At 40.0% G+C, this 21,248-nt stretch overlaps 1 protein-coding gene across 7 annotated transcripts in view; it reads left to right on the top strand.

Annotated features, from left to right (window-relative positions):
* Nucleotides 1–17,423, top strand: part of PLD1 (phospholipase D1, phosphatidylcholine-specific) — a 227,294-nt gene extending 209,871 nt beyond the window's left edge. For all 7 annotated transcript variants that reach the window (XM_010835253.1, XM_010835254.1, XM_010835249.1 and 4 more), the window contains 2 exons: nucleotides 7,710–7,827; nucleotides 10,173–17,423. In XM_010835253.1, coding sequence (XP_010833555.1) covers nucleotides 7,710–7,827; nucleotides 10,173–10,397 — 343 coding nt within the window. In that variant the 3' untranslated portion in view covers nucleotides 10,398–17,423. The remainder of the gene's footprint in view (nucleotides 1–7,709; nucleotides 7,828–10,172) is intronic.
* Nucleotides 17,424–21,248: the final 3,825 nt, after the last annotated feature.

Below are 21,248 nucleotides of genomic sequence, written 5' to 3'. Positions count from 1 at the left end.
GTACTTGTTCTTTTGTAAACTGTCTAGACTATTCATGTCCTTTGTCCATTTTGTTGGGATGTTTCACTTTCTTTTAATGACATAAGTAACTTAAGTATACAAGAGGCTAATTTCTTTCTCCCATTTGTTGCAAATCTGACTTGCCAATTGCTTTTCAATCATGTTTATAGCATTTGGGGGAAACGTCAATTCTTATTAATCCAATCTATCAGTTTTTTATTTTTTCTCCCCGTTTTAATTAATATGCTTAGAATAGCTTCCCCAACCCAAGACAAAATATTTCCTATTTCCTTATATTTTATCTTCTAGTGCTTGTTTAATATTAGTTTTTATTTTTTGATATTTATTTACTTATTTTTAATATTTATTTACTTATTTATTATTCTTTGGCTGCACTGGGTCTCAGTTGCACACGGGTCTTCAGCTGTGGCCTGTGAACTCTTACTTATGGCATGTGGGATTCAGTTCCCTCGCCAGGGATTGAACCTAGGTCCCCTGCCGTGGGAGTGTGGAGTCTTAGCCACTGGACCACCATAGAAGTCCCTGATATTATATTTTACATTCAGCATCTGCAAATTATTTTAATGTTAGAAAGGAAGTAGGGACTCTAACTCTTTTTGCTGGAGAAACCAGCTGATCCAGAAGTGCATGACTGCAGTACTGTCTGCCTCTCTAGCCTGCAGTACCTGTTTGCTAAGTCACTTCAGTCGTGTCCGACTCTGTGCGACCCCATAGACGGCAGCCCACCAGGCTCCCCTGTCCCTGGGATTCTCCAGGCAAGAACACTGGAGTGGGTTGCCATTGCCTTCTCCGCCCCTCATGGCCTGCTGCTGCTGCCAAGTCACCTCAGTCGTGTCCAACTCTGTGTGACCCCATAGACAGCAGCCCACCAGTGCCTGTTTATGCTGTAAACATAACTGCCATACATCCTAACCTATTTGTACTCTCTACTGCTTCCTATTAAAGTTCTGCTGACTTGCATGCTAGTGTGGTATCATTTTAATTATCATAGCTGTGCACTTTAATACTACTTCCTTCCTACCATACCACTTCCCCAAATTAGTATATTTTTTCCAAAATAACCTTGGCTACTCTTATTCATTCTTCCACATGAACTTCAACACTGTTTATTCAAGTTCCCTCATTCGTTTTTTGATCATGACTACAGTATGTTTATTGTTGCTGTTGTTTAGTGTCTTAGTTGTGTCTGACTCTTTTGCAGCCCCATGGACTGTAGGTCACCAAGCTCCTCTGTCCATGGGATTTTCTAGGCAAGAATACTGGAGTATAGATTAATATAAAAAGAGCTGATGTCTTTATAATATTGAGCCATCCTGGTGAAGAACAAGGTATGTACTTCAGTTTCTTCAGAATTTTTATTCTTCAGTAATGCTTTAGGATTTTCATTATTGGAAGCAGGAGTACTTCTGCTTTATTGACTATGCCAAAGCCTTTGACTGTGTGGATCACAACAAACTGTGGAAAATTCTGAAAGTGATGGGAATACCAGACCACCTGACCTGCCTCTTGAGAAACCTGTATGCAGGTCAAGAAGCAACAGTTAGAACTGGACATGGAACAACAGACTGGTTCCAAATAGGAAAAAGAGTACGTCAAGGCTGTATATTGTCACCCTGCTTATTTAACTTATATGCAGAGTACATCATGAGAAATGCTAGACTGGATGAAGCACAAGCTAGAATCAAGATTGCCAGGAGAAATATCAATAACCTCAGATATGCAGATGACACCACCCTTATGGCAGAAAGCAAGAGGAACTAAAGAGCCTCTTGATGAAAGTGAAAGAGGAGAGTGAAAAAGTTGGCTTAAAACTCAACATTCAGAAAACTAAGATCATGGCATCTGGTCCCATCACTTCCTGGGAAATAGATGGGAAAACAGAGGAAACAATGACAGACTTTATTTTGGGGGGCTCCAAAGTCACTTCGAGTCCCTTGGACTGCAAGGAGATCCAACCAGTCCATTCTGAAGGAGATCAGCCCTGGGATTTCTTTGGAAGGAATGGTGCTAAAGCTGAAACTGCAGTACTTTGGCCACCTCATGCAAAGAGTTGACTCATTGGAAAAGACTCTGATGCTGGGAGGGATTGGGGGCAGGAGGAGAAGGGGACGACAGAGGATTAGATGGCTGGATGGCATCACTGACTCGATGGACATGAGTCTGGGTGAACTCCGGGAGTTTGTGATGGACAGGGAGGCCTAGCGTGCTGCGACTCATGGGGTTGCAAAGAGTCGGACATGACTGAGCGACTGAACTGAACTGAAAGTCACTGCAAATGGTGACTGCAGCCATGAAATTAAATGATGCTTGCTCCTTGGAAGGAAAGTTATGACCAACCTAGACAGCATATTCAAAAGCAGAGACATTACTTTGCCAACAAAGGTCCATCTGGTCAAGGCTATGGTTTTCCAGTGGTCATGTATGGATGTGAGAATTGGACTATAAAGCAAGCTGAGCGCTGAAGAACTGATGCTTTTGAACTGTGGTGTTGGAGAAGACTTTTGAGAGTCCCTTGGACAGCAAGGAGACCCAACCAGTCCATCCTAAAGGAAATCAGTCCTGAGTGTTTATTGGAAGGACTGATGTTGAAGCTGAAACTCTAGTGCTTTGGCCACCTGATGCAAAGAACTGACTCATTTGAAAAGACCCTGATGCTGGGAAACATTGAAGGCAGGAAGAGATGGGGACAACGGAGGATGAGATGGTTGGATGGCATCACCGACTCAATGGACGTGAGTTTGAGTAAACTCTGGGAGATGGTGATGGACAGGGAGGCCTGGCGTGCTGCAGTCCATGGGGTCACAAAGAGTTGGACACAACTGAGCTACTGAACTGAACTGAAAGATTTTTGTTGTTGTCCTTTTGGCTTTTTGCTGACTCTATACATTTCGTGATAAGTTTGTCCCTAGGTGCTTTATTTTTCTTGGCTACTTTTAAACTGTCTTAAAGCAGCAGTTCTTGAACAAGCATTTTCACTCTTCCACAATAGCAGACACAAATAATCCATTAAAAAGCACCATGAAAACCTTATGTTGATTTTAGCTCTTTTTACTGGGAAATATTCTCAAAGATAAACGTTGTGACCTAGAGTCGAGCCATTTTCCCCCTTAGAAAAATGCAACTTCAATCCATTTCCCATCTGGTTTATTTTTGAATGGAAATAGACACATTTCGATGTGGCATCAGTTCTAAATAGAATCAACCATCACAGTACTGCACTGAATGTCACAACTACATGCCAAACAGTTCATTAAGTCCTAGAAAATTATCCAGACTTTACAGATGTAGCCATCACTCAACAGAAACCAGTAGCCACACAGGTAGAGGTCAGAATCAATGACAGTGGTAGACATGAGCAGTGGAAAGAACAGACAATTTTCTGCGTCTTTCCTACTGTCCCACTGATAATGTAAACAATAAACATTCAATAATTGCCATTTTTCACATCAGCACAAAATCAAATTCATTTTCTCTGAAACCTTAATCCCCAAATACCCAGGGTACTTCATATTATATTTACTGTACTTTTTAATATAAATGTTTAGTAATTAAACTGACAGGCAAAATAATTTATTACTGAATATTATCTGTTATAGGCTTATATAAATACTTTTTCTACTCACAAGTTCTAAACTGATAACTTGATAGACACATTCCCTCCTCTTGTTCTCATTTAAAAGCAAAGTCACAGAAGTATTCTTTTTTGCTGTTTTCAGCTGGTTAGACCCGACCCAAATCAAAGACATTATTATAATTGGCTTATTGTTGTAACTTGCACTGTCCTTCAAATTTGACACAGTTAAATTTTGCTTTGGGTCTTAAGAAGCAGCAGCATCTGTGCAAACATCATCCTTTAGGATCTTTTTTGAAAGTTATCCCTGTATAGTCTGCATGTGTGTGTTCATGCTCAGTTATGTCCAACTCTCTGCAACCCCATGGACTGTAGCCCACAAGGCTCCTCTGTCCATGGAATTTTCCAGGCAAGAATACTGGCGTGGGTTGCCATTTCCTCTTCCAGACGATCTTCCCGACCCAGAGCTGGGACCCGTGTCTCCTGCCTCTCTTGCATTGGCAGGTGGATTCTTTACCATTGCACCACCTGGAAGACATAATTTGAAGTAGAAGTAGAATTTCGAGGTCATAAAACTTTAAGAATCATAGTGAGACCAGGTGCCAGATTCATTTGTTTTAGATAACTTTTTAAATTTATTTATTTATTTTTTTGGCTGCACCACTTGGCTTCTGGTATCTTAGTTCCCTGACCTGGGATTGAACCCAGACCCTCATAGTGAAAGCACCAAGTCTTAACCACTGGACCACCAGGGAATTCCCTTTTAGAGAATTTTTATACGACAGAAAAAGGGCAGACTAAAACTAAAGTGAGATGCCCTTTTATCCCCATAATCTGACTGAGCTTTTTTAGGTATTGGTAATATTGGAGTTGACTGGGGAGAACACGCATGGTAAATATTATATGTGTTGGAACAGTCTTTCCTGAGATAAATTTTGCATAATGTTTGACCCAGGAATTTTTAAATTTCTCTGAGTGAAATAATCATAGAAATTCACAAAGTAATTATATGTGATGAATAAATTATGTTCATTATAGCTTTGTTTATAATAATGGAAAACTGGAAATAACCCAAAAGGTCATAATAAAAGAGCTAGTTAATAAATTTTCACATAACTGGAAATTCTGCAGTCATTAAAAATGATGATGTAAATCTACATATTTAAATAGTAAGAGGGTAACAGCATTGTGATCTCCACCCTGTTAAATCCAACAGTTGGTTCTCATCAGAATTTAACACTGTTTTGATCCAGGCTACTCACCCTCTGGCTTTTCTGCAGCCTCACTGACTACTCCTTCTCTCCCCTACTGTTGAGGTCCTCTTCTCTGTCTCTACTCAATCACATGGCTTTATGAGTATACATATGTGGACAATTCTCAAAATTATATCTCCAGCCAAACCTTCTCTCCCAAACTCCAGATTCATTTATCCAACTGCCTACTTAGTATCACCACTTGAATATTTAATAGATGTCCCAACAGGTTCAAAGTTGAATTCCTGGTCTTCCCTCACTAACTGACTCTACCCACAGAATTCCCCATCTCAGCTAATGGCAACTACCTTCATCTAGTTGCTCAAGCCAAGGCCCTTTTAGTCATCCTGATGCCTGTTTTTGTCACACTCTATGTCCATTGCATCAGCGAAACCTGATCTCCCCACCTTCCTCTCCACTGCTCAAGCCACCATCATCTCCCACCGAGATCACTGCAGTGACTCCCAACTGGTCTCCATGTTTCAGCCCTCATCCTGCACGGTCTATTCTCAACACAGCAGCTGTTTTTTTAATATGTCAGTCAGATTCTGCCACTCCTTGCTCCAGTGCCTGCAGTGCGTCCCAGTTTCATGCAGTGTAAAAGCCAAAACCCTTCTGAGACCTGTTTCTCCACTTCTGTTTCCAGCATAGCACAAGCCTTTGTATTTATTCCGTGAACCTGCCAGGCATGTGAGCAAAGGGCTTTGGACTCAGCTTAGATTCTAGCTCTGCTAATAAGATGTCTCCAACCTTTTGTTTCCCATTTGCAAAATGGGAATCATGCACTATCAACCTCACAGGAGTGAAATAGATGTGCTTTTTAACTCTCAGGCTTTATGTAAGTACAAGAGCTCTTACCATTTTCAAATATGACCTCTGAAATTTGTCTTGCTTTGCTTGAGAATTTCTTATTATTTCTAGTCCTCTGTTTATATTTGATCAACTCAGACAATCTACTGCATGTCTTCTTTTATGCCAGGTACTCTGGGGATATGAGACTAACTAAATCATGTTCTCTCAAATAATTTATGCACCAGAACTGAGAGATGGGCCTGTTAAAAGCAAAAAGTGCATGAATATTGCAGGTGTTCTGACAAAAACAAAGCATGTGTGAAGACAGTGTGGGGGACATAGGAAGAAAGATTGACCGAGAGAAATAGGAAATGGGAGAAGGAGGAGCCATAAGAAGTTGTTTAGAGGCAACCTTGTACTGAATCCTGAAAGATGGTGGGTGGGGAGGAAAAGACTCCCTGACTACTCCCGTCTCATCCTCTTAAAGCACACCTGCTATTTACCACATTTCAACCAATTCCTTCTGAGGGTAATTCTTTATTTGGTGTTGATCTTACCCACCAAATTTAACTCCACCCAGAGAGGCTCCATGTCTTTTGTGTTCATTTCTATACCCCAGAGTTCAGCATAGTTCTTGGCCCAAGGGAGGGAAGAGGGAAGGTTAGAAGGAAAAAAGGAGGGTAAGAAGGTTGGGTCTTGGTTAAGAGCACAGGTTTAGGAGTTAGGTGATCCAGGTTGGAGTCCCAGATCCACAGCTTATTAAGCTGTATGACCTTGAAAGAGTTACTTAAACTTTCTGTGCCTAGTTCCCTTTTCTGTAAAAGGAAAATAATAATAGTTGTTCCCTTTTCATTATTTTTTAATTTTTTTTAATAGTTACTTCCTCATAGGCTGTTGAGGATTTACTAAGATCATTTTTGGAAAGGGCTCAGCATATTGGCTGGCACATTCTTTGACTACCACTCCTATCTTCCAAGGTCCTCACCCTCCTAGTCCAAATTACAAGGACTCTCTTAGAATGAAATGAAGGTCTTTCTTGTCTAACAGTTAAAGCTTTCAAGCATTGTAACAACTTGGGGTTTTTTGTTTTATTTTGCAACTTAGGATTTTTTTTTTCATAAAGATACACAGTCTTTTTTTGTATATTTATTTATTTTTAATTGGAATATAATTGCTTTACAATATTGTGTTGGTTTCCGCTATATATCAACATGAATCAACCATAGGTATACATATGTAGTCTCCCTCTTGAACCTCCCTCCCACCTCTCACCCCTTCCCACACCTCTAAATTGTCACAGAACACTGGTTTGAGTTCCTTGAGTCATACAGCAAATTCCCACTGGCTATCTATTTTACATACGGTAATGTGTATATTTCCTCAATTCATCCCACCCTACTCTCTCAACTCATCCCACGCTCTCCCTCCCCTACTGTGTCCACAATCTGTTCTCTGTGTCTTCATCTCCATAGTGAAAAGGGAAAGTGAAGTCACTCAGTCGTGTCCGACTCTTAGCGACCCCATGGACTGCAGCCCACCAGGCTCCTCCGTCCATGGGATTTTCCAGGCAAGAGTACTGGAGTGGGTTGTCATCTCCATTACTGCCCTGCAAATAAGATCATTAGTACCATCTTTTAGATTCCATATATATGTGTCAGTATACAGTATTTGTTTCTCTCTTTCTGACTTACTCCAATCTATATAATAAGCTCTAGGTTCATCTACCACATTAGAACTGACTCAAACGCATTCCTTTTTATGGCTGAATAATATTCCATTGTATATATGTACCGTTGCTTCTTTATCCCTTCATCTGTTGATGGGCATCTAGGTTGCTTCCATGTCCTAGCTATTGTAAATAGTGCTGCAGTGAACATTGGGGTACATGCTGTCTTTTTCCCTCTTAGACACACACTTAGTCTTAATGGCTTCTTTTGATTTCCTTTGTTTTTTTAAAAAAAAAAAAAGGCTTGTATGGTTGAGTGCCTGAATTACTGTACCATTTGAAACAGTGCCTGCAAACAAACTGCTTTTGTCTCAGTTACTCATTCAGGAGGACATTTATATTTCAGAGTTGTTCTCGGCTATCTTTCTGAGCCGAGTGAAGACATTCAGGATCCAGTGAGTGATAAATTCTTCAAGGAGGTGTGGGTTTCAACAGCAGCTCGAAATGCTACAATTTATGATAAGGTGAGATTTTCATATCCTTCTCCTTTTTAAATTGAATCACATCACAAAAGTATATCATTATTTCTGCATATTATTGGTACAGAGTATTCTTAACGAGTGTAAAAACACAACATACCTCCAAATTATAATCAAATAATTCTTTGTAGACATTAAGAAAACAGAGTCAAAAAGAGCCATGGATCATGGTTTAGAAGAGACTTGAGTGGCATTCTGGTCTCAGATTCCAGAATCCCATCATGAGCATCCTTAGCAAGTGGTTACCTAGACTTTGTACATGTCTAGTGATAAAAAGAAAAAGCTGCTGCTGCTAAGTCACTTCAGTTGTGTCCAACTCTGTGTGACCCCATAGATGTCAGCCCACCAGGCTCTCCTGCCCCTGGGATTCTCCAGGCAAGAACACTGGAGTGGGTTGCCATTTCCTTCTCCAGTGCATGAAAGTGAAAAAGTGAAAGTGAAGTCACTCAGTCGTGTCTGACTCTTAGCGACCCCAAGGACTGCAGCCCACCAGGCTCCTCCATCCACGGGATTTTCCAGACAAGAGTACTGGAGTGGGGTGCCATTGCCTTCTCCAAAAGAAAAAGCAGATGGGATCAAAAAATGAGTCAGACCTGGGTTCAGCCCAGCTCACACAGTTGCTGGTCATATGAGTATGTGTATAGTAATTTCATGTTCTGAGCCTTCCTTTCTTTCCTCTCTTATAAATTGGAGGGAATATTCATGAGGTGGTCATGAGGATAAAAAATAATCTGTTAAATGTATTTAGTACAAGTAGATTATATCCATTCTAATGATGAAGCTTATTAATAATGAGAAACTTCCTCATTTGGACAGTTAAATGTATTTAGCACATAGTAGATTATATCCATTCTAATGATGAAGCTTATTAATAATGAGAAACTTCCTCATTTGGACAGTTGTAATTTTGGAAAGGTGTTTTAAAACCAACTTCATCTGTTAGGGAAGCCAAATGGCTCTTCTAGTACGTTCCATCCATTAGTGATGACACAGGGTGTGCAAGAGTTAAGAGTCCCCCACCCCTGGACCAGGTTATGTCATGAAGTAGCTAGCTTTCTATCACAGAAAATGTTCAAGCTGAGATCCATTGACTCTATCATATGAGTGTCCATCATAAACAGGATAAGAGGGCATTCTTCTTCTGACTTCCAGACTCCCTTCAGCATGGAAAATTCATCTATAAACACAAAAATTCATGTTTCTAATGAAACAACAACTATCTACATAGACCTATTTCATACTGAGGACTCAAGGCCATGATTAAATAGGTCGTGTGTGTGGAGTATTTTTAAAATGCAGGGCACGGCCTAGTTTGGATCCTGGATTGGGAGAAAAAACAGCTCTAGAAGACATTTGGGGAATAATCAGATCTGAATATGGACCATGTATTAAATGACATGAAATTGATTTCCTGAGGCGTGAGAATGGTATTGTGGATATGTAGGCACATGTCCTCATACTTAAGAAATGCATGCTGAGGTATTCAGGTGTGAAGTGTTATGTGAAACTTATTTTCAATTAGCAAAATACATGTATAACTGATAACTTTAAGTACAGGTACTGACATGAACATTTTTCAAAATAAAAAGTTAGAGAAAATATACAATTTTTCTTTTAGATGTGAACCTCCAGTGAAATTCAGGGATGATTATTATCCAAAAAAATTAACCTTAAAGTGGGCTATCACTCATGAATCTCCTTACCACTAGCTTGACATTATCCTGTGGTCAGTCACAGGATAATGCAGATTAGATATGCATGCGTGTGTGCTCAGTCACTCAGTCATGTCTGACTCTTGTGACCCCCATGGACTGCAGCCCACCAGGATTCTCTGTTCATAGCATTCTCCAGGCAAGAATACTGAGAGTGGGTTGCCATGCCGTCCTCCAGGGGATCTTCTCCACCCAGGGATTGAACCCAGGTCTCCACCATTGGCAGACCAATTCTTTACCACTGAGCCACCTGGGAAGCACCCCTCCCCCATAGATCAGATATAGGATCTATCTTTTTTTTTTTTTTTTTCATACTGCATGGTATATAGAACTTCTTCAGCTAGGAATTGAACCCATGCCCCCTGCATGGAAACACGGAGTCTCAACCACTGAACCACCAGGGAAGTCCTCTATGATTTTTTTTTTTAATGGAAACAAATCTAGCACTCTCTGTAGCAAATAAAAGAAACAACCCTTCAATCAGGTCTGTGATGTAACATAAAACTAATATATGTTTCATAAAACATAGGTTTTGTCTGTCAGAATGAGTATTTTCCATAAAGGGGATATGCTGTCTTTTAAACTTATCACTCAGTTTCCTATTTGCATTTTAATCAGGTGTTCCGGTGCCTTCCCAATGATGAAGTACACAATTTAATTCAGCTGAGAGACTTTATAAGCAAGCCCATATTAGCAAAGGAGGATCCCATTAGAGCTGAGGAAGAACTGAAAAAGATCCGTGGGTTCTTGGTGCAATTCCCCTTTTATTTCTTGTCTGAAGAAAACCTACTGCCTTCTGTTGGAACCAAGGAAGCCATGGTGCCCATGGAGGTTTGGACTTAAGCATTATACTTGTTTGCAGCTCAGAGACTTCCACTCTGAAGAGTACACGTCACATTCTGACTTTCTGGAGACCTAACAGACAAAGCCAGACCCACAGCACACATCCGCCCCTTGGACTGCAACACTTCGGGTTGACTTGGAAGGGCTACAGTCACACTGATGTAAGAGCGATGAACATCGGCATGGCCTTATAATTCCTCGTGCCTCTCCTTGTGAAAAGGGGACTGCGTTCTTAGGTAGCATATACCCAACAGCGTCAACACATATTTCAATTCCATGGTGTATATCAAAGTGCATTTTCTTTGCTAACAAGAATTTATCTGTAACTGATCTACATTGCCAAAAGTTGTCTGAACCTCCTTAGTCTCCTCTGACCCTCACACATGCAGCTGTTGTTTGCTGGAACTGCCTTCATCTTGTAATCCATACAGGCTCTGTTTTACAGAGTTTTTATTGCTAGAAGATGTTGTGATGCTGCTCTGAGATTCTTGAAGGTTCCATGGGATGCTCTGCCCATCTGGTCCTGGAGTTGTGGTGTGCACCCAACCAAGGATGTGGTCCTTCTTCCTTTCCAGTGACTGAAAGGGAGGACAGACCTTAATCTATACAGCAGCCCATGTTAGGTACTTTTGATAATATTGACAGTATGTATCTTGACATGACAGAGCAACAGGAAGGAATTAAATATGGTTATTACAGCAGAGATTTCACTTTACCTCCAAAGCCACTGACAAGATGTATTCTTATGATAGGGCTCACTGGATCAGATTTGAAAACATGTGTAGGATATTGGATTACACAGCAACCCATAAAACTCGAAGACAGAGCATACAGCCTTCAGAAATCACCAACATGTTGGTGGGAATTAGATTCAGATAAGGAAAGAACATTTCTTACAGTCCTGTAAAATTTCCTGCCATCCTTAGCTGCTGGATTGATTGAAATTGGAGTTTCTACATTTCACAATAAAACCAGCAAATACAACTTGTCTTTCAAGAGAATCAGGGGCTTCATAACTCATGCCAAGTGAATGAGTATGAGCCCAGCCTTATTTGACATAGCTCTCTAGCTATGCTACCTTCTAGAAGAAAAATTGATTGTAAAATACATGTACCATCTCTTGTATTACTAAATAAGCATTAACATTCCACTAGAGTTCCAAAGAGGTTAGGATTATTTATTAATTCACACTATCCTCATTTGTGAATTGTTCAGGAAATCCATTTCTCTTTTTTGGATGTTAACATACCCTTTGATACCCCATAGCTCTAGTTTTATTAAGCAGAACCACTCTTACAACTTGAAGAACTAATGTGGGTTCCCAACAGGCCATAAAGTATGGTATAGATGGTGCTTCCCTGGTGACTCAGACAGTAAAGAATCTGCCTGCAATGCGTGAGAGCTGGGTTCCACGCCTGGGTCCGGAAGATCCACTAGAGAAGGGGATGGCAGCCCACTCCAGTGTTCTTGCCTGGAGAATCCCATGGACAGAGGAGCCTGGCAGACTATAGTCCACAGGGTCGCAAAGAGTAGGACACGACGGAGCAACTAACACTTTCACTTTCACACTTACACTGGGTGCAATAATTACACCTTTATGGGTTACCCGGACAGAATCTTGTCCAAAGAAGTGAGGACCCATGCCTGTTTCATAGAGCTGATGGTCCAGTGGAAAAGATTTAAATAGGAACATAAAGCCAGTGAAACAGCATAGTCAGTTAGCAGGAAAGAGACAGTGTTACATACCCACAAGAGAGTTTTACAAATGAGGTGAGACTGTGTAACCAACAATGGAAATTAATATGCTTTTATGGTGGCCGGAGATGAAAAAATGGCTTCATTCTATAGCCATCACAAGTAAGACGTTTGCTATTTATGAAGTTTAGATTGGCATTTAAAGTGTTGAGTGTATGTGGAATACCTAAGGATTTCTTATATTTTCTTTTTAAACGTTCTTTTAATTGTAGAAGAGTCAAAAGACTGGCTCTTGAAAGGGCCCTTTCTCTTAAAAAAAAAAAAAAAAGCACATAACACAACCTCTCCCCATTTTATAGCTGAGGAAACTGTTAGCTGATGGACCCTTGTTAGTTATGGACTAACAACCCTTGTTATTTGATGGACTCACTGAAGTTCACCCATTAGGACTAATGACATTGTTGCAGTCCACTGCTGGCCTCTCCTTTCACTCATCACTGCCCCACAATGAGGAGATGCAATAAATAGATTTCAGAGAGGATGTCTCTAAGCTATTTTGAACCCTGTGATCTTATGGACTTATGCGCTTGTCCATCTCCCTCAACTAGAATGGAAGCTCCATGGGGCAGGGACTTTCCTGTGTTTTATTCATATTGTTATCTCCAAAGCTTGAAACAGAGCCTGGTTCATAGGAGGTGCTCAGTACACGTTTGTTGGATGAATAAAGGAGATGGAGGAGAGAGCTAATGAAACAAAAACCTTATGGAGTCTCAGACAAGAAATCTTCCTGCTATTGCTAAAGAAACTGTTAGCAAGGTTCTTTTCTACTCAATCTTCTCAAAGGCAAGATGTTTATCTGCAAAGAGAAGGGCTACAAGATTTATTTGGGTAGATTTTATGGGAAATTCAGGGCCACAGTTCCTTGCTTTGCAGTGGCAGTTTACATAGCGCACCTTCTGTAAAAATTGCATGGGCTGTGGACACAAGATGCATGACCTAATTACCCATCATTCTCTGACACCATTACTACCTACTAGAAGTTCAAATACTTTAACATTGCAGTGTCTGATATAAACTTTAAAATGCAAGGGATTTAGCATCTTGAAAAACTATTATGAATCTGTACAACATTTTAAATTGACTATAATCTTTTGAAATTACAAAAGGTAATTACAGCCTTTAAGTACTGTACCTGAGATCCTGATAATCTGTGTGATAATTTTTGCTTTCAAGAAGGGAAAAAAAAATCTGTGATTATAAGAAGTGAAAGGTAGAAAGTGGTCATGGCCTATTAAAGCTATTCATGCTGGCCAAGCTTAGTCATTGGAGGACACTCAGCACAGCAGGTCCGGCGCAGGCGTGTGCTCTGGAGCAAGTGTCCACTCGGTGACTCACCCTCCAATGGGACTGTCTTCTTTTTCAGCTGTAAAGCATCACAGAAGGGCTTGGAGAGCTGGTCATTAGATAATTGAGTGACATATTGTAAAACAAAACAATGATTTTATTTTAATAGCATCTTTGGAAAAAAACTTTATCTCTAGGTAATCAAAAATGTAAGCAGTTAATCTCTTATGTATTAATGGGAAAATGTAATATATTGTGAATTAACAGTCTTCCAGATGAAAACAGCAAGCCAGGAAATCTTTGATAACAGGCAGAACAGGTTATGAAGACCCTGCACTTCTTTCTGCCTCTCCTCATTCCTTATTCCTTATTCCACTGGTCCCATCCAGAGCCCTTCCTTATTATGGAAACCATTTTAGAGGACAAGAAAGAGCTTTCTGGGGAAAAAAGAAAAAAACCATGAGGCCTCTATAATAAATTTTCAGTTTAACTCACACTTTCAAGTGACTGACAAAATATTACTATTTTTTAACAGAGGTAATGGTTCTTTTTAACATTTCTGATCTGATGTAGCACGTGAGCATTCCCAGATGCCTGTCACCCTCTGGAGAGGGGCTAAAGAGGACTCTTCATGTCTTCTCATCCCTCTGTATTCTCTCTTTATGAAATGAGCAAATGTTATGGGATTTTCAGTGTGCTTAGGAATATAATTTTATTCCCTTAGAAGATCCTCTGAGGTCAATTAATACTGACAATTTGGAGGTTTAAGATGAGTTTTACCAGGCATCAGTTCAGTTCAGTCGCTGAGTTGTGTCCGACTCTTTGTGACCCCATGGACTGCAGCATGCCAGGCCTCCCTGTCCATCACCAACTCCCTGAGTTTACCCAAATTCATGTCCATTGAGTCGGTGATGCCATCCAACCATCTCATCCTTCGTTGTTCCCTTCTCCTGCCTTCAGCCTTTTCCCAGCATCAGGGTCTTTTCAAATGAGTCAGTTCTTCGCATCAGGTGGCCAAATTACCAGGCATAGGCCTTAAGAAATTCTTGAATCTAGAAATTCACTGGAAAAGGAATTCACCATCTATCAAAAAGTTGCAGGTGAAGAATCAATGGATTTGCCTTATGTTTAGGGGAGGCAGATACCATCATAAATGCCTAATGGCATTTAATTCACATGTGACATATTACTAGGTTTGACTTCAGATTAGAAGGATTCATTAAAGGAACCAAAAATGCTGTGACTGAATTTATTATAGGTTATCTTAGTTTTTCCTTTATATCAGTTTTAAATTTTAACTTAAAAACAGAAAGTTAATCTAAAAAAATGAAAATTTGTCACACTAATCATTTTAAACTTTTACGTTTTAAAGTCAGAGACTGGGATGGCCGTCCAACCAAAATGTAGGCTTAAATATTCTTTTTTATCTCCAGCAACTCAGTTGTTAACTTCATTCTAGATACATGCACTTAAGTGAATGTTGTCCTACTTCTGCTCAACCCTGGGAAATATAACGTCATGTTCTCCTAAGGTATATTCCACTTGGCTTCATCACATAAAATGGTCTGGGTCAAAACTACTGATACTCTTCCTCAGTCATTCTAAAAATTCATACTAGAGTCGTAGTTGGAGCACATGTCTCTGACACAAAAACCAAATACGTATTGATGAACATTCACCCATGCAGAACATTCAGGTATTCTGGACAGAACTCAGGCACCTAGCTTCACCCTTATGACGGGCTTTGGCAAACTAAGACTGGGCCTCCTGTTTTCGTAAATAAAGTTTTACTTGATTGCAGCCATGTCCAAGCCATGCAGCCATGTTTACATGCCGCATGACCGAATGATCTGCAAATCCAAACTACTTGCTATCCTTAAGAAATGTTTACTGATCCTTCCTCCAGAGAGCAGAGAATGTCCAGTTAGAATACCTCAACCAAACAGATTTGAGTGAGTTTTATTCTCTTCCATGAACAAGGTCTTCAACTCTTCCCTATCCCAGAGCCAGCATTCTATAATAGAATAATGGTAACAAGGTCAAGTTCTTTCAGGAATGAAAAGTCATATGAGTTTTGGTTCTGAAAGAGTTATTGTCAACTCATGCAATCTCCTCCCAGCTGAGCACTCAATATGAAGCACTGTTGGTAATGTTTTTTAACTAAAGTGTTCAATGAGGATGGATAGACCTAACGGTTTGTATTCAGAATGAGAATTGTGAACTCAAGAAACTCAGTCTCCCTGGATTTTCCTTCTGTGAAGCCCTGGAAATGACACATGTATCCATTCTCTGCCTCACAGTCAGTGCTTTCGATGCCGATTCCCTTAACTGACTTTTAAAATGTAAATATTCATTAATTAAGCAATTAAAAGTGTGAAATCAGCCGTGTTCCTCTCTTTGAAAAGAAGATTCCTTCTTCTGCACATGAGGTTTTTAGAGCCAGTACGATGTAGGTCTGAGCTGGAGACAGAAGTGTGCACCCTGGAGCAGGTATCAGAGCCCCAGCGTCCCCTGCCATTCCCAGTCCTTCTCACAAGCTTCATGCACGAGTCTCAGCAGCACCCAGAAAGAGAAAGAAACAGAAGCCCCCCTTTTGCCCCCTCCTCTTTCAATTACTACCTATTCCCTGAAAGGCGACCACTTTCCCCAGGTTTTAAACAGAGATTAGTTTTGCCTATTTTTGTACCCCGCTGGCCTTTTCAACAAGGACACCCTCAGCCTTATCTCTACTAGGCGTCTTGCAAGCTCTCTTTGGCTTCCAGGGGACTGCTCACATTTGTAGACTCATCCTGGGCTCCTCTCTCTCCGTTTCACTTCTTCAGGGTCTGGCTTGTTCTTCCCATTCCACTCAGTGCTCAGGTGATCCAGTGGCTTCCCTGCCATCTCTCTGCTCACCTGCAGGCCTGCTCTCCCTTCTAAGCTCCAGACACATTAGATGTCTGAGCAATAGCTATCTCTACTTCTCCACATGGGTCCGAGAGAGTGAGTAGAGAGGCAGAGAGAAACACATCAGAGGCAAAGCCGCAGCGTGGAGACCTGCCCTCTGCAGCACAGGTGACCTCAGAGGTCGGGGGACAGCCTGTGTGGTGAGGCATCAACAGTGCCCCCTAGAATGGGCCTGTGGATTTGTTTTCATAATATAGTAATTCTTATTCTAGAAGCTTGTAATTTCTTTGAAGACAAGGGTCTTCTTTCTTCATACTTCATATAGGGCTTGTCACAATGAGTAGCACATTGCTCAGGTTATGTGGAAAGTGATTTGAAAGCTTTCTTTGCTCGTGGTATGTGAGATTCATCAGGCCAATCTGTAAAGAGGATGAGAACATAAGGAATTGAGTTGTTTTATGTTAGAATGGAGGGGTAAGAAGTAGATTTCTAAATTCCTCTTTATATTTACAAAGTCTCAATAACTTTTTAAAATACAGTTTGAGCTGTCATAATGGAAACTTTAAACATCATCAAAATCACATTTGAAAGATTAAGAAAATTCAATAGTTTTTCCAATGATATTTGGCTATTCACTTTCTAGACAGTAAGTAGGTCAAAAGGTGGGTTTAGAATTGCACCAGATAACTCAGTGGGTAAACATTTGCTGATTTACGAGAAACAAAAACAGGAACAGTACTTTTAAAAAGTCTTTTAACATAAAGACATTTTCTGAGCCTCTTTTTCATTACAAATCTTCATTCATAAGAACTTTTGCATTACAGTGCATTCCCTAGATAAAGAGAAGGGGACACTCAGGTGAAAGACAAAATCAGAGATTTTTTCCCCCACATTTCACTTATCCCATTAAGACTTTCTCTTTAAGTTTTTATGGAAGTACAGCTGCTTTACAGCATTGTGTTAGTTTCGGTTCTACAACAAAGTGAATCAGCTCTATGTACACATATATGTCCTCTTTTTTGGATTTCCTTCCCATCATACTAAGATTTTTAAAATTTATGTTTTTATTGAATGAAATTCAATAAATTAAATTCTATAGTGCTTTACAAGTTTCAAAATTTCCATATACATGATTTCATATAATCCCATAATAAGCCCCTTTTTTTAAAATCCCCCATCCCTATTGCCCCTTCGTACCCTCCCCACTGGTAACCCTTAGTTTGTTCTCTGTATCTGTGAGTCTACTTCTTTTTTGCTTTATTCACTAGTTTGTTGTATATTTTAGATTCCACATTAAGTGATAATACAGTATTTGTCTTTGTTGTCTGATTTATTTCACTTACCATAATACCTTCCAAGTCCATTCATGTGACTGCAAATGGAAAAATTTAAAGTCAGGAAGTTCCTGATTGGCTGGTTAAATTATCTTTCCCTCACCCTGCTAATTACCTGCTGTTATGCCCAGAACAGCCCAGCCCTGGATCATAGATGCCTTTTTGTTTGAAATTGGTGTGAGATGTCATTGTGTGCTACTCCTCTCTACACACTTTCATATGCTCTTTCTCTTGAAACTCTGGATTTTTTTTCCAGTTGTTTTTTCCTTTAATTTTAAATCTCAACTTCTAGTACAGAAGATTGAGTAAATCGCATTCCTCAGTCCAGGGCCCATTAAGACTCCCTCTCTAACTCATTTGTTACTTATTTTAATCTACACATTCCATTCATTTTCTCCTCCTTGCAGTGATCAGTATTAATCATTTTAATGTATTTTTGTGTATCTTTTTACTTGAATGTATTCTTGTAAAATGTGTATTCTTGTTTGAGGAATTTTTATTTACATAAATAATATTATTTCTGGGGAAGCACTAATTTTAATACCTAGGCGTGAAAAGCAGAGACATTACTTTGCCAACAAAGGTCTGTCTAGCTAAGGCTATGGTTTTTCCAGTGGTCATATATGGATGTGAGAGTTGGACTATGAAGAAAGCTGAGTGTTGAAGAATTGATGCTTTTGAACTGTGGTGTTGGAGAAGACTCTTGAGAGTCCCTTGGACTGCAAGGAGATCCAACCAGTCCATTCTAAAGGAGATCAGCCCTGGGTGTTCTTTGGAAGGAATGATGCTAAAGCTGAAACTCCAGTAGTTTGGCCACCTCATGCGAAGAGTTGACTCATTGGAAAAGACTCTGATGCTGCGAGGGCTTGGGGGCAGGAGGAGAAGGGGACGACAGAGGATGAGATGGCTGGATGGCATCACCGACTTGATGGACGTGAGTTTGAGTGAACTCCAGGAGTTGGTGATGGACAGGGAGGCCTGGCATGCTGCGATTCATAGTGTCACAAAGAGTCGGACATGACTGAGCGACTGAACTGAACTGGCTGATGTTGATGTATGCAGGTCTGACCTCTTGCATTTAATCATGGAGCTTACTGTTATGCAATCATCACATTTCATCCATCACTTTCCCACAAACTGACCCCAGGTTACCTCCAGCTACCCACCACCACATATATGCTGCAGTGAAAATCCTCATACCATAGGGCTGCTTGAGTAGCCTCACAATATGGCAGCTAGCCTCCCTCAGAACGAGTGATCCAAGAGAAAACCAAGCAGAAAACACATGCCTTTTATGACCTAGTCTTGGAAGTCACAAACCACCATTACAACACTATCCTATTGATTACACCAGTTGGTGCTATTCAGAGTGGGAGAAGACTAGAGATCTTCCTTACTTATGATGTGGTTATGCCCCAATAAACCCGCTTTTAAATTGAAAATATTGTTAAATCGAAAATGTATTTAGTATACCTAACCTCCAAACACATTAGCCTAGCCTACCTTAAATGTACTCAGAACACTTACATTAGTCTATAGTTGGGCAAAATCAACTAACATAAAGCCTATTTCAAAATAAACTGTTGAATACCTCATGTAACTTATTGACTATTATACCAAAAGTGGAAAACTTCTGTATGGTTGTACAGGTACACAATGGTTGTAATAGTGTCTGTTGTTTACCTTTGTGATTACACGGCTAACTGAAGCTATGGCCTTGCCACCACTATCCATTACCATAGAGTATTGCACTGCATGTTCTGAGCCTGAGAAAAGATGAAATTTTACATTTGAAGTATAGTTTCCATTGCATACTTATCCCTTCAAAAGTTTTAAGTCAAACCATTGTTAAGTCAGGGACCATATATATACAGCATGAGTACTGGGAGGTGGAGTCTTTGGGGTTATATCGGAGGCTCGACACCACAAACATCAACCATTATACTTCTTTTTTATTTATTTATTTTTAATTGAAGGATAATTGCATTACAGAATTTTGTTGTTTTCTGTCAAACATCAGCATGAATCAGCCATAGGTACACACATGTCCCCTCCCTCCCGAACTTTCCTCCTTATCCCACCCTTCCAGATTGTCACAGAGGCCCTGTTTGAGTTCCCTGAGTCATACAGCAAATTCCCACTGGCTATCTATTTTACATATGGTAATGTAACTTTCCATGTTACTCTCTCCATACATCTCACCCTCTCCCTCTTCCCCTCCTCCCATGACCATAGGTCTGTTCTCTGTCTGTTTCTCCCTTGCTGCCCTGAAAATAAATTTCATCAGTACCATCTTTCTAGATTCCATATATATGCGTCAGTATATGATATTTATATTTTTCTTTCTCACTTACTTCACTATGTATAATAGGCTCTAGGATTGTCCACCTCATTAGACCTGACTCAAATGTGTTCCTTTTTATGGCTGGGTATATGTACCACAACTTCTTTATCCATTCATCTGTTGAAGGGCATCTAGGTTGCTTCCATATTCTAGCTATTGTAAATAGTGCTGCAGTGAACATTGGGGTACATGTGTCTTTTTCAATTTTTATTTCCTCAGGGTATATACCTAGAAGTGGGATTGCTGGGTCATATAGTGGTTTTATTCCTAGTTTCTTAAGTAATCTCCATACCATCTTCCATAGTGGCTGTATCAATTTACGTTCCCACCAGCAATGCAAGAGGGTTCCCTTTTCTCCACACCCTTTCCAGCATTTGTTTGTAGACTGTAGACTTTTTGATGATGGCCATTCTGACTGGTATGAGGTGGTCTCTCGTAGTTTCGATTTGCATTTCTCTAATAATGAGCGATGTTGAGCATCTTTTCATGTGTCTGTTAATCATCTGTATGTCTTCTTTGGAGAAATGACTGTTTAAGTCTTTTCCCCACTTTTTGATTGGGTAGTTTATTTTTCTGGTATTGAGTTGTATGAGCTGCTTGTTTATTTTGGAAAGTAATTCTTTGTCAGTTGTTTCCTTTGCTATTATTTTCTCCCATTCTGAGAGTTGTCTGTAGTTTCCTTTGCTGTACAAAAGCTTTTAAGTTTAATTAGGTCCCACTTGTTTATTTTTGTTTTTATTTCCATTACTCTAGGAGGTGGGTCAAAGAGGCTCTTGCTTTGATTTATGTCATCGAGTGTTCTGCCTATGTTTTCCTCTAAAAGTTTTATAGTTTCTGGTTTTACATTTAGGTCTTTAATCCATTTTGAGTTTATGGAACAAGATAGAGAGCCCAGAGATAACCCCACGCACCAATGAGTACCTTATTTTTGACAAAGGAGGTAAGAATATACAATGGGGCAAAGACAGCCTCTTCCATAAGTGGTGCTAGGAAAACTGGACAGATACATGTGAAAAAATGAGATTAGAACACTTCCTAATGCCATGTATTTCTATTTTTCCCCAGACTTCTTGTTTCCCAGATAGATATTTGGTTTTTCTCTGTTCTTTTCCTGAGTTGATTATCTGTGTGATAATTCTGCCACCTAGAAGATGTACATTACCTTCCCACACATGCAAGAATCCCGAAGCTTCTTGTATGTATATCCACACTGAGTTCTATTATAAGAATTGTCAAATGGTTGTCAAA

Source organism: Bison bison, unplaced genomic scaffold (assembly GCF_000754665.1).
Source record: "Bison bison bison isolate TAMUID 2011002044 unplaced genomic scaffold, Bison_UMD1.0 scf7180017864040, whole genome shotgun sequence".
NCBI classification, from domain to species: domain Eukaryota; kingdom Metazoa; phylum Chordata; class Mammalia; order Artiodactyla; family Bovidae; genus Bison; species Bison bison.
This window is presented reverse-complemented; position numbering and strand designations above follow the sequence as displayed.